General features: G+C 41.9%; 1 protein-coding gene across 2 annotated transcripts in view; it reads right to left on the reverse strand.

The window, feature by feature from the left end:
• Positions 1 to 18,251, reverse strand: part of EVA1C (eva-1 homolog C) — a 63,551-nt gene that overhangs the window by 19,090 nt on the left and 26,210 nt on the right. For both annotated transcript variants that reach the window (XM_075133131.1, XM_075133128.1), the window contains exons 2-4: positions 17,426 to 17,622; positions 13,254 to 13,377; positions 9,618 to 9,770 (exon numbers count right to left, since the gene is read on the reverse strand). In XM_075133131.1, coding sequence (XP_074989232.1) covers positions 9,618 to 9,770; positions 13,254 to 13,377; positions 17,426 to 17,497 — 349 coding nt within the window. In that variant the 5' untranslated portion in view covers positions 17,498 to 17,622. The remainder of the gene's footprint in view (positions 1 to 9,617; positions 9,771 to 13,253; positions 13,378 to 17,425; positions 17,623 to 18,251) is intronic.

An 18,251-nucleotide genomic window follows, 5' to 3' on the forward strand; every position in this document is an offset into this window, starting at 1 on the left:
CTGGAAGCGGCTATGGTGTTTGGTTGCTGGGACGCTCCCTCGGTAGCTCACCCACTCCCACCGGGCCAGGGCCTGGGGAGCCTGGGATTCCACAGGCAGTTAGTGAGTTCCCGACTCACCTTCCCCAGGGTGGGCTCTTGCTGAAGGGCCACAGGAGGCAGGGACAGAGAGACGGGTTTGTCAGAGCAGCCACCAGCATGAAGTGATGGCCACACTCTGAGGCCACCACAAAATTTGTTGTGGGAACCCCTCGCTCATATGATTTGTGAGCCTAGATCCCCCTTGTTTTCACACCCTACACACTACTGCAATAATATTTGTGCAAAATATGCCTTGTGAGGTGCAATATGAAAGCTAAGAACATGCTGGTTATTAATATAATTTTACAAAGCATATGTTAACATTATATGTAAAGTTAAGAATTCCATCTGCATGATGTTACTAGAACATGTTTAAGACCAGACAGCATAGCCTAGGTAAAAGGTGATAAACTAGTCTGTCCTAGACAAAGGAATGTGGGTTTACCTCAATTTACATATTAGCAATAAACAAAGCCATTGAGCTAAACTCAAGAGAGAGAGAATGAACATAGCTTGTGCACCCCAGAGAGACATAGGAGACTGAATCCCCAGTATGACAAAGGCATCTTTTTTGGGATATAAGGAACAGAGGGAGACTCCATCTTGATCCTTCACCTTAGAAGACAATGAAACCAAAAATTTGATCTCTGTGATGGATCCTGGCCAGTAAAAGTCTGGAAAGGAGATTGTGGGTGAGAGAAACCGTCATGAACAAAGATTATCTTGCTAGATTAAGTTTTAGTCTTCTATATGTGTGTTTTCACTTTTATTTGCTTGTAACCATTTCTACCTTTCCTGCTTGTACTTGGCGTCACTTAATACAAGCTCTTTTGTTAATAAACTTGTTTTGCTTTCATTATCAATCATCAGTGCTGGGTAAGTTCAGTGAAGTGTGTGCTTCCAGAAAGCTAACAGGCTGGACTGTTTTACTGTCTCTGTAAAGGCAGCAAACCCAAGGCTTTCTTTGTGAGGGTCCACTGAGAGGGACTGGTTCCTGCAGAAGGACAATTTTGGGGCAAATTTGGGGCTGGAAGGGTACTAAGGTCAGCCTGCAAGGAGTAACCAAGTTGAAAAAAGTCCAGGTGAGGCTTGTCGGCTGCTGGCAGACTGATGGGGTCAGAGTGCTGGACCAAAGCTGCCCAGCCACAGGGCACCCAGGATTACAAGGCAAACGGTGACCAAACCCCTCACGGGCCTGTGTGAACTCCCAAATGTTACAGCGTTACCTGTCCCAAAGGTAAAAAGCACACATTTGTAAGGAATGAAAACAAGGCCTCTCTTTCCCTGAATCACTAGTGCTACAGGGCTCTTTGCAGTATGTCTCTTGTCACAAACTCTAGAGGGATCACCCTCATCTAGCACCACTCACGGGAGGGGAAGAATAAGCGTAACTTAATGGAGGTCTGGAATAAGAGAAGTATTCCTAGGGGAGAAGGGTTAGTGGGCAACGTGCAGGTGAGTCAGTCAAAGATACATAATAAATGCAATGTATCATATTACCACATCTGTGATGGGTAGATGTATGTATAAATAAATATGTTCACTTGTTGTTCAAAGGGAAAATTTAATAAAGTCAAAAACAGTCTAAAATATATCTGCCTCATCTGACCTGTATATTATATTATATTTGAAAAATTCATTTTTATGTCCATGTTATTTAATAAGAAAAATAAATCAACTTTCCTTCAATAATGGAAAGCAGAGAATAACACACCCTTCAAATGAGAAAGATTAATTCAAGACTGTGCAACCTTATGATATTTCTGGCAACAATGCTTTAAACACAGTAGGTAGACTGTATTCTGCAAACAGGATCCGTTTTCCAGCTAAAGAGCATTACTTCAAAAAGAGTTTTTCTTTGAGGTCCCAGTTCAGCATGGAATTTAAACAAGTGCTTAACTTTAAGCATATGAGTGAATAGTCCCATGAACTCAATGGAACTAAAGTCTGTACATAAAGCTAAGCACATGTGTAAGAGTTTTCCTGAACAGAGCTGAATTTAAGCATGGACTAAGGTTTGAAGGTAAGCACATACTATTCTTTTTTTCTGGAATGCCTTAATGCTTAAATTAGATATGTGCTCGCATAGGTTGCTGAACTGTTACTTAAATGTTTGAAATGAATTGCTTGTGAAAGGTGGCTGATCGATGGAGCTGGAGGCTGAAGTCTTCCATCCACAGAACACGTATGATATAGAAAGTAGCAGTATAATCATCTCCACACTGCCAGTTTACCTCACCCTTCTCTGAAGGGAGCCTCTCTCTCGAGAGAAGACAGTTAATTCTCCAGGCCTCTCTGCTGAGATTGCCAGCTAGGTGCCAATAGTGTTGGGTGGTGGGTTTTGTGAAGCAGACATTTAGCTGAGTGGAACTGAGGAATATGGGGCCTCAAAAAGGGGTTTAATACAGCAGGAAAATATCGGCTCTGACCTCAGTTATTTAATGAATTAGAAAGTCTTGTTTCCGGAGGAAGGGCTCTTTCAGCTCGTAATTAGCTTTAGTCAGAAATGTTTTGGCATGCAAATTACACCTAGCCGCTGTAGGCATAAATCGTTCAGGATTTAATTAGTAGCAATTCTTCTGATTTCTTAAGGCTTCTCACATTTCAGCCTGTACTCTCTTTTCCCTTGCACACAAACCTTGCAATTCCATGGAATGGCCAGAGCTGGCTGAAGCAGCAATTTTAGCCAAGACTGTGAAACAATGTTCCGTCACTCCTTACTAATTGCTGTCCAGTACTATCCCACTGCCATGCACAGAGCCGGTGTAGCAATTGTGGGGAGGAGTTAATGAGATGGGTTTTTGGGATGCACCTCAAAATTAGACCAATTTTACTTAGATTGTAAGCTTTTTGCAGGCAGGAACTGTCTTTTTTTGGTCTGTGTTTGTACAGCCCCTAGCACAATAGGTTCCTGGTTCATGACTGGGGGTGCTAAGTGCTATGATAATACAAATAATAATAATTAATACATGTGTGAATGGGAAGAGGAGGTCCTTGCCAACTTCCGACCACAGAAGTAGAGCCCAGCAGCTTGTTCCTTTCATCCCTGATCACTGGTTTTCATGACTTTATGTTTTCAAGGGTGTCTCCTCAATAAAAAAAGAGCTAGTCAGGACTTGCATTTTAAATAGTGTGAAATCTCTGCTTTCAGTTTATCAAACCAGGCTGGCTCATGTTTTGCAGAGCCCAAGGTCACTCTGGGGATAGGAATTGACTGGGGGAAACAATGCAATTCTGGAGCACATTAATGCTGGAAATTCAAAAAGAAGGACAATAACATCGCAATTTATGCAGGAGCATATTACATGGGGCCCAGCTTGTGCATCAGAAGACACTCAGTAATATTGTTAACTGTAGCAAATACATGGAATACATTGTGACAGGTTTCAGAGTAGCAGCCATGTTACTCTGTATTCACAAAAAGAAAAGGTGCCACAAGTACTCCTTTTCTTTTTGGGAATACATTGTGTTCATGAAACATATTCCTGATACCTTTAGTTTCAGATCCAAGTATGTGAGTAAACAAAGCACTAGATCGGGTTAAAAATACCACTTATGACTGAAACCATTCCTTGGATGTAAGTTCAATAATGAAAGACTGATCTCTCTCTTTGCAGAGAAACTGTTTATGTGATTGTGCAGACAGCATCAGTCTCCAACAGGATTATCTCATGTTTTGGTCCTATGTTGAAGTGGACCCGAGTTCAGAATCCAGCCCTTATGGATTTAGCAAAATTTTTATCTATCTGATGCACAGAAACTTGCCAGCACAAGTGTGCAGGACAGACACGTGGTTCCTTATTCTTTGTGGGGTGATAACAGAATACTGATAAACTAGAATTTGTTGCTGCAAACTTCTTAAATGTTTATCACTGCACTTTGCAGAAATCAGCTCCATATGTATATAGATTGGTTAAAGGGACTTCTTATTTTATTTTAAACTACAGTACCTAGAATACATTTTCAAATAATTCAGAAATCTAAGCTTCCATTTAAAAAAACACAAACCAACCTAAGTTGTTAACCTTTATGGTTGCAAGGATGTGGACATTACCTGATACAACTGTGTCTGCAAGAGTCTGCAGACAACTTGAAACAAATCACTCTGAGGGATGCGATCTGCCCATCCAACTCTGGAGGTCAATGCTGAAGCCTAATGAGAAGTTTTAAATATTATCATTGTTAACTATTTTACTGCTAATCATTGAATTGGGGATTGGTCCTGCTTTGAGCAGGGGGTTGGACTAGATGACCTCCTGAGGTCCCTTCCAACCCTGAGATTCTATGATTTCAGCAGAAACTTCTCCACAGTGGTTGGATGTAGCAGCAGGCATTTGGGCAAGGTGCTGTGGGACACGCTATGAATAGCTGCTGGGGTGGGAAGTGAAAAATTCAATGCATTCCCCTTGTCTGCAACTTACAAATGTCAAGTCAACTCCAGTAGCCAAAAGAGGAAGGGAAAGAGAAGATGTATCCTGTCCCCATATCAAAAGCCTCTCCTGCCTTTTGGTGGCAAATTTACATTTAATGTACTGCATGAGCCACACAAAACAGCATAGGCAATAGGAAGCTCTTTTTATATTTCTGATCTCATACATCTCGGAGAGTGTTGCAATTCAAATGCAAAATACAGCACTCTGAGATATGGTGCAGATTTGTGCTAGTCCCAAGGCCTAACCTTCATCAGCTGCCTACAGCAAAATCAGCATCAAGATTGATTCCAGCTGCTGGAGACAGCAAACAACAGTGCTGATGCTGCAAGAAAGTTCTTTTCCTATCTCTGTCTGCTGCTAGGAGGAGGCATAAACCAAGGCACCTAGGCTAGTACAGGAGGCCATTGAAGGAAACCACTCCTTTAAATTTTTAGTCACTGGAGGAAGTAGGTGTAACCCCACAAAATCTCAAGCTGTTGTCCTCCTAGTGAAAGCCTTTATATATTAATGAAACACAATACTGCACAGCTAGCATCCATAGAGTTGAGTTGTAACCTGGGTTTACAGCAAGAGCAGTTAACCAGGTGCTCTCACCTCAGAAAGTGTGAATCCTAACTTCATAATTAAATTCAGGGGGAGAACAGATCAAAGAGGAACTGTCTGGAAAATAAATACGTAGGAGTGTGGATTGGATTTCCTCCTCTCAGTAGTTCTGCTTGGATTGCAATGACAGTATTTTTTGAAGGGAAACATAGTGAAATACATGTATAAACAACTGAAAACAAGAAACAATATCTCTTTTAGAACTAGGGCTATGCAAACTGATTCACATAAAAGGAAAACTGGCCCCCAATTTTTGCCCATCTCTCAAACTGTTTTTGAGGTTCAAAAAGTTTGGTTAATAACTCCTCATCTCTTTCCCTCTCCAACTCCCAGCACTGAGAGAGGCGGGAGGGGATTCCAAAATGGCTGCTGCTCTCTTCCTGCCTTTGAATAACACCACTAATCTCCCTCGGGTATTGTGGAGCTCTCTCTCCTCACAACTTTCTTAATCTCTTTCCCTTTTTACAGCTTTCCCATGATTGTGGGTATGCAGCAGTTCCTGGCAGTCTTCTAGACTAGGCCCTGTGCATTAAGTATTTTCCCCACTTCGTTCATGGTGAGAAATGCTACAAGAGTGCTCCATGTCTATGTGTATGTAAACAATTACTTAATACATAAATTACTAGTAGATGGCACTCAAAAATAGGTTGCATGGTCCCTGGGTTTTGTAGGAGCAATAAGACTTGTGTACTGTAATTTGCTTCCCTTTACATAGCTCTGTACATCAGCTCTTGACAAGAAGTGCTTTTGAATTTGCAGCAAAACAGTTGAAGGTTTCCTTTAATACATTGAATAATCCCTGAATTGCTGGTATTTAAATGTCTAGCAATTTCCTAGATTTTGGTTGCATTAAACTGTTCATGATTTCTGGAAATTAAAAGTGAGTAGTTAATAATGGGTATAATTACAACGGTGTATGTGTATTCCTTGAGCTGCCTGCAGTGATTTGTACTTTTACTTTTTTAGGGGGTGTTCTCATCTCAGTGCACAGAGGGTTACACGTGGAAATCCCTCACACCAAGAGGACAACATACCCCTTATTATGTAAGCTGCAAGCTTTTTGATAATTATTAATGAATAAACGATTTAGGGCCAAGTTCTTCCCTTAGCAACATGTACACAAAGCCCACTTACCTCAGGGGGAATTGAGCACACATATCCAAGGTCATAATTAGGCCGTTAGTGCTTCAGGAAATGTATGTGTATGATCAATAAGGGAGAATAGATGTAATCTGTGTAAAAGTATTTTAGTATCTTACCTTGAACATTTCAGCTAGGGGCTATCTATTATGCACCAACCCTTCTTTCAAGTACTTTCATGTGTTAATAAGAGTAATTTATGAATTTAGGAGTGTTTGTTGACCTGAAGCTTCCTTGCACGCTCTATGGTAACCTATGCTTTGGCACAATGCTTTATTTTCCTTTGGCTAATAAATTTTCTCTATTACATCTTGTTCCCATTCACATGTTACTAGGAATTTTTTAAAAAAAGAAAAGAACAGAACATGTTAGAAAAGACAATGCTGTACACGGAAACAAACTGCTACAAACTCCCATACTGGCTGATCCCAGTTACAGTATCTTAAAAATATTGGGCACCATGAAGGTACCTCGAGGCTTGGCAGTTCAGAGCCGTGACATTTCTGGGCTTGCTGCATCAGTTATGAATGTAAAAAAAATTGCTTGAGCCCTGGCACCTTCTTCATTACAAGTTAAGCACTGCTTTCCTCCCTCATTTTTGAACTGACTCTACTCTTGGAACACATGAAGGGTAAGATTTTCAAAAGCACTCAACGCTAGCTTAACTCTGCTCCTATTGAAGTCAGTGGGCCATGACCTTCAAGAGGCAGAGTTTGGCCAATGCTTCTGATGTCCCACTGAAGATGTATGGGGTATAAACACTCAGGCTTCAAGGCATAAGCCAACATCTGATTAATGGAAGCTAGGAAGAAACTTTTCCTATTCCATAATGGCCTTCTGCGGGGTTTCTTGCAACTTCCTTTGAAGCAATTGGTGCTGGCCAATGTTGGAGACAGAATACTGGACTAGAAGGACCAGTGGTCTGACCCAATATGGCAATTCCTACATTCCCTTGTTAAAGGCATAGGAAACTAAGCTGCACTGGTAAGCATGACTTGGCATCAACTCAGCTGGCCCCAAATCCTCAGAGGTCCTGACCACATGCCACTCCTGCTCAAGTAGTGCCTTTGGAGTTGGCCCTGAGGGGGGCTCATTCCAAGAAGCAGAAGTGGCAATGCAGAATCAATAAAGGGGCTCAGCAACTCAAAGAATCAGGGCAATAACATCTCAAACTTTGGAACAAGAACAACTTTAGATCTCATTTTCATCCTTCAGGGCTGGGGAAACTAAACAATAACAGAACATTCAGCATGGCCTAGAGAATTCTTATCTTGTATTTATGTATGAGAGAGTACACTTTTTGCATCTGTTTTTAATTCTTAAAGCTTTATGTACTTTATCTGGGCCCCATTTGAATCAAGCCTCTGAAAATCAGTCAATTGGCTTTACAAGTTTAGGGAGAATTTAGAATAGTTCCATAATAGTGTCAGCTCTAAGCTGCGTCTTGTAATGAGTTACTTATCAACTCTATTCAATGGGATGCAAGGTCACCAAAACCTAGATTCTAATTAATTCAGTACCCAACACCACTGGCAGTTTGACCCAGTACTGAACAAGGGTGAAACCCTGGCTCCACTGGAATCAACTGGAGTTTTGCCATTGACTTCAGTGGGGGCAGCATTTCACCTCAGGTAATTTCTTCCCTGATGTAAACTAAAAAGTTCTTATGTCTGCACTGTGAGGCAAAGAAAGTAATTGTAGGACTAAAGGTCTTAGGGCTGATCTGAACACAAACGCGTACAGAGATAACAACAGGTGTCAATTAAAACTAATTTAATTATTGTGATGCAAGTCAGTGTGCAGGCACTCTGCTGTTTTTATTAGAAAATAAAAAATTAATTGAGCCAAAATCATTTTGTTATCGACTTTAGCTAAATTGACTGTAGCCTTTTTTGTTCTGCCATTAATGTAGCCACACACAGATGTGCACTGACACAACAAAATCAGTTTTAGGAAATCAATTTCATTACATCCGTGCAAGTTTGCATGTAGACCGGGGTTCCCAGACTTTTTGCTGGCATGACACTATTTTGATGAATTATTTCCTCCCAGAATCCCAGACAGCATGGAAGATGCCATTTTGAAGAGCAAAATGGCATCCTCCACACAACATGACCTCGCTTGCACTGCCGATTTGTAGTACCACCAGAGGATCTGATCCATTTGCATAAAAATAATCATAAGCTTTTATCTGTTTTATTGGTATTGATCTTTTTACTGAGTTTTTGTATAAGCATTGAATATAATTTTCAGCTAATACACTTTTTAATAGTACATATAAAGCTAAATAGAAATATTGGCTTGCAGACAAATGGTTTTGTAGACTAATTATTGATCCCCTCTTCACGTTGTAAGTATCATATTTCTCACTCTTGGATGAAATACACCTCTGTGCAGAGGGCCAGCACGAATTCTATGCATCAGTTAAATCACACTGAACCCCTCAATACAGGGCTTCAGTGGGACTTGAGTGGTGCACAGATCTTGTGCTGGTCCTCAGAGTGAAATTCTCTCCAAACATCTTGAATGTCATCCACTGAATAGCTTTCATTTATTCAGTGGCTTGTACTCACCTTAAGCACTCACATCACTACAGTTTAAGGTTATCTAACTTAAAGGCAGCTGCAGTAATATACTTTAAATGGTCTATTTCCTGCCATGCATCAGCTGAGTTTATGCATTTGTTATTGACCGGTTATTATTTATTATTTACAGTAGCACCCACCACTGGCCTTCTTTCTATACATTTGAAAGGGGTATAGTCACTGCCTGAAGTAGTTCACAGTCTAAGGACAAATATTATTATTTATTTGTATTACAGTAGCATCTATAGGCCCCTATTATGGACCAGGACTCAGTTTTGCTAGGAGCTATACAAACACCGAACAAAGAGACGGACCATGCCCAAAAGACATTACAATCAAAGTATAAGACAAGAGCCAACAGTGAATACAGACAGACAGGGAGCACAGGGCAAGGATAAGACAAGCATTATAAGCAGCTGTCACAGCACATTGGCTGCCTAACCATTGTCAGGAGCAGACAGAGGTTAGGGGAAAAGGGAAAGCAAACAGGGATATTTACTACAAGTTAATTAGATTCACAACAGACATCAGGAGTAGAACTTTTAAAACTATTGCTGGACCATTTTCTAGACTGCAATTATTATATCTCAGCTACACTTCCGATCTCATTTTTGTTCCTCAGCCTGGACACTGTGTTTTAAAAATACTAGTTCTCATTAACAGCTGAGTGAGATGCTATTCCAAAGAACAGTGGATCTTGCATATCAACTTTTCTATCTGTTTTCTAAATTTCCACATTTCTTTTAAGAAGGCTGCATAAACACACTAAAACTTACCAAACTGAGGGGCATGGCCCACTTCTGTAGAGCAGATGTCCTTCTCACGTGCTAATCTGCCATATGTGGCAGAATAGATGTTAAGAAACTTTGACTCTTTACAGTGGAGTTTCAGTTCTTCGTTTTCACACGCTGATTTGGTTTTATGTTCAGCTAAAATAGAAACCAATAACAATGTTATATTATGAGGTGGACCGTTGGACTGTTAATGGTTAATTAATGAAATGTGGCATACCTACAAGGAGGAACTCAACCAAACAGCGAGGGGAAAGTTAACTCCTCCTAGATGGTTCCCTCATTTTAAATTAATTAAAAAATAATTTTCCCAGTCTTCTCTCCCACTGGTTCATCTTCTATGACCTGCTTTATAAAAATACTCATTAAAATAAATCTAATCTCTCTTTGCTTCTCCAAAGGACATGGCCACATTCTCCACTGCTTCACTGTTAAGTGGCTCAGCCCACACATTAATAATATAGATGGTCTGCATCACTTGGTGCCACAGCATACAGCTGAAGTGAGCGCCAAAGAATTTGAGGCACTATCGTATAAGAATGGTTCGATTTCAAATGTTGGTCTCAGCCATAACCATTTAACTCCAGTGAAGGCAATGGGTTTGCACAGATATGACTGAGTGTGGAGGTTAGCCCATTCTGTTGAACATCTTTTAAAATGAGTCATGAAAACAGGAAAAGGGGGTTACACAGCTGAAAAGGGGGGAAGGGAAACCTTATTGTTATCAGGGATGTTGACATGAAGTACTAAGATCAGACTGGAGAGAGGAAAACTTCATATCTATTCATAAAACAAACTTAATTGTTTCATCTGAAATACAAGAGACATAAAATAGCTTTGATTTCCTTGGGAATAATCCAGTTCCCCACACAAGAGCAGACAGAAAGTAGTCACTTTTAAACATTCTTTGTATTGGCTCACTGATTATTAGTTGTGTAGAAGTGCAAACGGTGCTGCACAATAGGTAAGTTGTGTGAAACAAACAAAAAAAGTTCTGATCTGGGGGGCTAACAGCCTAAAACTATGTTCTGTGTTCGTACAGCACCTAGCACAATGGGATCCTGGTCCATGACTGAGGTTCCTAGAGGCAACTGCAATACAAATAATAAAGAAACCAGAAGCTGTTATACTACAGGACAAGCCAAACCAGTTGCCTAGGATAAGAATATAATGAAGATTTTTTTGTAGCTATACCATACTAATAAAGAAAAAATAACATTCCTAATGAGACTAAAAACTACATAAAGCTGACCTCTAAGAATCTGGAAAAGTACTCAAGCACATGCTTGAAGACAATGGGTACATCTACACAGGGATAAAAGACTCCTGGCATGGCTATGGTTGGCCCAGGTCAGCTGACTTGGGCTGTGAGGCTAAAAAGTGCTGTGTAGACATTTGGGCTCAAGCTGGAGTTTGAAGTCTAGGACCTTCCACCCTTGCAGTTTCCCAGAGCTCGGGTTCCAGTCTGAGCCCGAACAGCTACACAGCAATTCTTCAGCCCCAGTGCCGGAGTCAGCTGACCTGGGCTAGATGGAGGTTATTTATCCCTGTGTAGACAAAGGGGCTTGACATTATGCATATGCACAAGAGTTTTCCTGAATATAGGGATGTTTTCCAAAATCAGGCCTAACTAAGAATGTTAATATCATACTGAGAAATATAAATCTTATGTTGAGATAGATTAGATTGTTTGCACTCACCTTGAAACCTATTATTTAAAGTAATTCTGCAGACAGGAAACTCCATTAAATATACTTTTAGGTAGCTTTTGTAAAAGTCAAATCACAAAGTCAATCATAGATATGAAATATCTGCACTACAGTAGATGAAAAATATCTAGTGACTTTAAAAAAACAAAGAAAATCCCAATCCACTGAGATCCATAAAATGAAAGAGCTTTTTAATGACATAGACCTTAATATAATATCCAGGATACATACAAACATAACAGATAGAAATCCTGGAAAGTAAGTATGCAGGCACATATTTATTTTTCTGAAGACAGGTTCACCTATTAATATCGGTGATGGGAGTCAATGTGTTGGTGCTATTTCAAAGTTAGGTTTCAGAGTAACAGTCGTGTTAGTCTATATTCGCAAAAAGAAAAGGAGTACTTGTGGCACCTTAGAGACTAACCAATTTATTTGAGCATGAGCTTTCGTGAGCTACAGCTCACTTCATCGGATGCATACCGTGGAAACTGCAGCAGACTTTATATACACACAGAGAATATGAAACAATACCTCCTCCCACCCCACTGTCCTGCTGGTAATAGCTTATCTAAAGTGATCATCAAGTTGGGCCATTTCCAGCACAAATCCAGGCCCTCCCACCCTCCACCCCCCCACACAAATTCACTCTCCCGCTGGCGATAGCCCATCCAAAGCGACAACTCTCCACACAATGCGCATGACAATCAAGTTGGGCCATTTCCTGCACAAATCCAGGTTCTCTCACCCCCCCACCCCCCTCCCAAAAACCACACACACAAACTCACTATCCCGCTGGCAGTAGCTCATCCAAAGTGACCACTCTCCCCACAATGCGCATGATAATCAAGGTGGGCCACCCCCAGCACAAATCCAGGCCTTCTCACCCCCTAATCAAAGTTAGTGATTCCTTATCTGAGCTTCCTGTCCTTGACTTTGAGGTCCTACACAATTCAGTCTCCCTTCACCTATTTGTTTCTTGTGTCACCCCGTCCCTCCCCTCTCCTGTTCCTTATTGCCAGTCTTGATGCCCTGTTTCCTTGCTCCTTTCACAATCCCCCTTGTGCTTCGATGATGCTCCCCCTATACACGGAATATCTTCTCTGTGCGTCAAAGTCACTACTCTCTGAAAATCCAAATGCCTTCTTGAAGACCCATTTCCACTATACAAAAAATTAGCCAGCAAATAATGGCTCGGTGCTGGGGAGTTGGAATTCACTCTTATATTTAATAAGACAAAACTTAAAAAAAAAAAAATCCAGCCTCTTGATTGTTGTTTCCCTGTTCTCCACCCTTCCTATTTTTCTCTCGTGTTTGTACAATGAGTGCCCATTGAGGCAATGACTGTCTCTTTACATTTGTTGTCAGAACCTACCCTCATTCGAGGTTCTACTGAAGTATAAATACTTTATCATGTATATTTATTCTTTCAGTTTTTTGTGTATACTTATTCTTACATGTCCACTGAAAACAAATCTCTGTTATGCACAAAAACTGGTTATGGCTGAACTTCAAAAGATTCTGAGGTTTTGTTCCAGCTATCTAGGCATTTTTTCCCACACTCATCACCATGGTATCTAGCCTTTTGGCATTTGTATGCTTTTAATACAAACCACTTCTTGTGAAAAATGGCATAATATTCCTCTCTAAAGTATGAGCTTTTCCACCTTTTTTTTTTTTTAACTTTGTCTTAGATTCTGACAAACTCTAAGAGCAGTTACATTGGTAGCAAGCATGTGAATATTGCAGACAAGATGGAAAGCTAAGATAAAGTAGAAATACAATTTGCTATTAATCTTAAAATCTGAAAACTTCATGTAGATTTATGCAAAGCTTTCTGCACTGGCATTATAACCAAAACAAATGAAACACACACACAAAAATGAACTTGCCTGTTGTAGAAATTACTTACTAGGTTTGCATTTAAAGGAGACAAGGAGGTATTTAGTGGTTCCTGGACATAGATCAGGTCCAAAAACCCGACTATTGACAAGGAGTTGGCAGGCTCTCTGGTTCTGGCATTCATCCAGTACTTTCTAGAACAACGGGCAAAAAGGATAGTCTTGAAAACAAGATATGAAGCTATACAGCAACCAAAACTCTTAGCTGCATTTTGCTCTATACATGAAAGAAATTATTCAGTGGCACTGTTTTTTTTTTTGTCATAGATGCATTTAAAAAAAAAAAAGATATATGACAGGAATAAGACCATGTCTATGCTGAGCTTTGATTGGTGGCTGAAAATCCTGGGTGAGTTCATCTGAAACACAGTTCAAACTAAGGACTTGATGCAGCGAGGTACTTAAGCACATGAGTAGACTCAAGAGGGACTACTCGTGTCCTTAGAGTTAGGCACATGCTGAAATACCTTCCTCAATTAGGGCCTAAATCCATTTCAGACATAATTTGATTAGCCGATGTAGATGTGACCAAACTACTTAAAATCTATTTTTAAAAAAGTCAGACCTTGATCAACATCAGTTTGTTTTTCTAATAATATCCTGCTATTCCTATTGTGCTGCTCCAGCAAGTAATCAGTAATTGTAAGGGTGAGAAGAGTAGAGCAGAAAGGCTTCCAACGTTATAACCATGTTGTCAACTAAAGCTGCTCTGAGCAGGGTGAAAGAACATGGTGATTGGCAGGCCAGAAGCTGTTTACAGTAGCACTTACACTTTGCTTCTGCTGCTGGAGCTGTACCAGTGGTAGCGATGGTGGGAAATCTTAAGGAAAAAAGGATAGTGTAAACCAGGGATCGGCAACTTTGGCACACGGCCGACCAGGGAAAGCCACTGGCAGGCTGGGACAGTTTGTTTACGTGCTGCATCCGCAGGTTTGGCTGATCACAGCTCCCACTGGCTGCAGTTTGCCGCTCCAGGCCAATGGGGGCTGTGGGAAGTGGCACGGTCTGAGGGATGTGCTGGCCTAGGGGAGCAGGCTCTGGGGTGGGGCTGGGGATGAGAAGTTTGGGGTGCAGGAGGGTGCTCCAGGCTGGAATCGAGGGGTTTAGAGAGCGGGAGGGGGATCAGGGCTGGGGAAGAGCGTTGGGACGTGGGGAGAGGCTCAGGGGTGTGGCCCCCGATGCAGCACCCCCTGGAGCGGGGCACACCACGCGGCTCAGCCCCTGACCCAGCGCCCCGGCTGGAGGGGGGCTGAACCACTTGGTGTGGCTCAGGGGCCGGCTTAAAACGGCTTGCGGGCCATAGTTTGCCCACCCCTGGTCTATTTTCTAGTCAGAAGGAGCTAAATTCATCCTTGGCATAGCTCTACCAACTTCAGTGGATTTACACCAGGGATGAATTTAAATCAGGTGTTCAAATCACAACAATTGCACTAATTGACACTCCCGTTTCCACTTTCAGAAAAGATGTCAATAGCTGAACTATCATAATCCTTGGACACAGTCCCTCCAGAACAGAAATGATGCACATTTGCTGCACATCACAACGATCCTATAAAGTTCTGGCCCCTTTTTTCTTTTTTGTGGAGAAAAAGGACTGAATTCCAACACTTTTTGTGAACATTACATTCCTATTAAATTGTTTAAAAGGGAAAACAGGACTGAGAACTCAGTTTGGTCACTCAATTCTTCTTTTAAAATATTTCAAGTCAAATCAATAATCTCTACCACCCTGGCACATCTTCATTGGAATTGCTCAGGAAAGAGTCAGTTAAACAAAATCAGGACAAATTTAGCTCTTGAACAAGTGGGCATAACTGACTCCCATTGAGTTCAATGAACATTGCATCTGTTTACACCTGAGCTGAACCATCATCTGTAAATCTCTTTATAATGGTATCTCTTTATACAAAGAGTGCACACATTTTGCACTGACTCAGCTGTGCAAAAACATCCAGCTACTTATATTATCATAATTAGATTGCATTATTAGTCAGGTTATTAACATATTGCGACAGATCTAACTTTGCCTTTATCCTTTCACTAGGAGGCTACTGTATAAAATGCCAGCTATTCTTTCTCCTTTCTGTAAGATAATACTGTGCTTGATTATGCAGATCTCAGACTCTGTTCCACAGAGAGGGACAGAATGAGATCATCAGAGTTCTTTTCCAAGAATTCAGTTTACAGTATGTGTCTTTTCTATTTGACAGAGTCAGAGCTTTCTGGGATGCAAAAGCCAGACACTTATCTTTCATATCTGTAGTTTTGAACAGTGAAAAAAGGAAAATATCTGTCAAAGTTAATATTATTTTACAATGCAGTTGTCAGCTGAGATGTGTAGTGTACTCAAGAAAAATTGTCCATGGAAACCTCACAGAGACCCTCAGGACTCAAGAACTCAAAGTAATAATGGGTGTCACTCCACTGAAGTCAATGAAATGACATCAAGGATGCATTTGGCCCCCACATTTTTTTAGTGGACAGCTGCACTTTCACATGGCCCCAAGGTCATTCATGGAATGCCTTTAGATGTTAGTTGCAGTACAGCATGGACAAGCCACGTTCTTAAAAACTCTCTGTCACAACACTGTTTTTATGAAAGGATGTTATACTAAATCACTTATTAATACTATTATTAATGGATGGAATGGAAATTCACTGCTGACATGAAGCAATGGAACAGCTGTAAGCACTAAGGCCTTGAAAGCACCCCTGTTCTGTAGAGCTCTTAAATGCATCTTTACTTTAAGCATATGTTTAAATCCCATTGATAATACTTTGCTGAAGCATAGCCTAACAGCGGAACTCTAGACCTCTTTCCTGTGATGAAACAAGCTCCTGACTATACTCGAAGCGTGGGCTTCCTCAACTGATGTAAAGAAATTCCCATGTGTAGGGAGCCAGGGTGGCTCCCCTCCGAACCAGAGGGTAAAGAGCCTGAGTGGGCGGGGCCACTCAGCCTTAGTGGGCGGGGCCAGACCAAGCTTCCGCCAATCCCCGGAAGGGGAAGGGTGGGACAGGAAGTACAAAGGGCGGGGCCCTCTGCCCAGTGAAGAGAGCACCAGGGAGGGAGACAGACACAGGCTGCTCCCTTGTGATCCTGCTGCTGACCCAGGCGAAGCCCTGGGCAAGGAGGAGCCTGACTGGGGGGAAGGCCTGTGGCAACCGGGGCTGCCGGCTGCTGAATACTCAGAGGACCTGGAGGGACCTGACTACAGCCCGGGCCAGCATGAGTCCGATACCGAGGGGGAGCGGGAGTGGCCCGCAGCGGAATACCCGGACGAGATGGAGGGACCGGAGCGACCCGCCTGAGAGACCGGGTAGGAAGTAGCCCAGGGGCCGAACTGCACCGTGGGGTGGGTGTGTTTGGTCAGCGGGCGCGGACTGCCCTGGGCTGGAACGCAGTGGAGTTGGGTGGGCCTGCGTTCCCCTACCCTGGCTCTCCCCTGCCTGAGGGGTGCGCCACTGACTCGTGCCGGCACACCTTCCCCGCTAATTCCCCAACCCCCGGAAGGTGTGGCTGAGGTCTGCCAGTGAGACCATAGCCTCCATCGCCCCTAGGGGCTCGGAGGACCAACCGAAACCTGTCACACCATGACAGCAAGTAATGAACTGCAGTGTAAGCCATACTCTAGTCTGTATGTGAAGCAACTCTTAGGATATTACTGGTAAACTTCAATATTCCTGTCAAATTTATGATAAAGTAGGTTGCTGTGGCCAGAGGGTTTTGCTCAGTCTTGCCATGCGGGTGATCCAGGTTCAAGTCCTGTTATCTGACACTCTGGGTGATTAATTTGGCTCAGTGTATTCAACTGCTGGGGTAAGGAGTGCCTCATGTCAGGGGTCCTTGAGACTGATTAAGACTATTCTGACCAGATCTGCTTGGCTAAAAGGATGGGTGTTGTAGGGCCTCGAAAATGGGGGTTAGATGTGGAGGTTAGTGTAGAAGGAACCCTGAAAATCTTTTACAAGCCTACAGGAATAATAAAACCTATTCACCTGATATTTCTGCTGGTCTAATTAGTGCTTCCAAGTGTGCCATTTTGTGTTATATACCAGTTGAAACATTGTGGAATTCACTTAACATTGTGAATACTTGGCATTTTCATAAAATATGGGTCACAAAATTGAAATCCGATCTAAAACATTCTGCTTTTTAAAAAACATCTACAATATGTTTTACCTGCAAAGTGGTAGACGCCACACAGTTTAAGGGGTCTTTCATCGCGGTTTCAGGCTGCTGTGTACTACACATTTGGTAATCTTGCCCGTAAAATGCTGATTGGACACTTATTGTTGAATGTCGAGGACACTGCAGGCTCAAACGATCGCCATCACAGGCATACACAGAGTGATTTTGCAGAAGTTTGGTTAGGTAACCTAGAAAATATTTAGCTATGTTACAATTAGTACAGGCAATGATGAACTCTTTAGGTAATATGAAAACCGTGGTCATCTTCTGGAAAGGGCATAAAAATCAGGATTGTAAGCATGGCCATACCACATGACACTATGAGCTTATCAGCCTTTACAACCTAGCCAGGATCAGGTCGCAAAAATATCCAGATGCTACAGGCAATCTTGTTGGTGATCCAGTAGGTGACACCCTTCCCACTGAGTCAGTACTAAACCAATGCTCCAGTAGGGGGCACTGTGCTGCTGGAGATGCCATTTTTCAGATGAGACCTGAAGCTAGGTTATGGCAACTTGTGGTCATTAAAGATCCCAAGGCACTTTCTCAAAAGTCCAAGGTGTTATTCCTCAGTTTTCTGGTCTATTTCCCCCTGCAGTCTCGGTTGGATAAGGTATTCTTTATTTCCTGTCCTAAATTGAGGTGTAATCTTACTGTACTGTTAAATGGTTGCTCTGTTTCATCCAAGTGATGGATAAAGTGATTCTCTCTGTATAATTTGCATATCAGAGTCTAAAGTAGTTCAGGATCCTTCCTGATGAGAGATACTGTGTAACTGTTAGACATTATTAATTGTTTGCAGTGCTGTAGCTGTGTT

The sequence above is a fragment of the Caretta caretta genome, chromosome 1 (assembly GCF_965140235.1).
Source record: "Caretta caretta isolate rCarCar2 chromosome 1, rCarCar1.hap1, whole genome shotgun sequence".
Taxonomy (NCBI): domain Eukaryota; kingdom Metazoa; phylum Chordata; order Testudines; family Cheloniidae; genus Caretta; species Caretta caretta.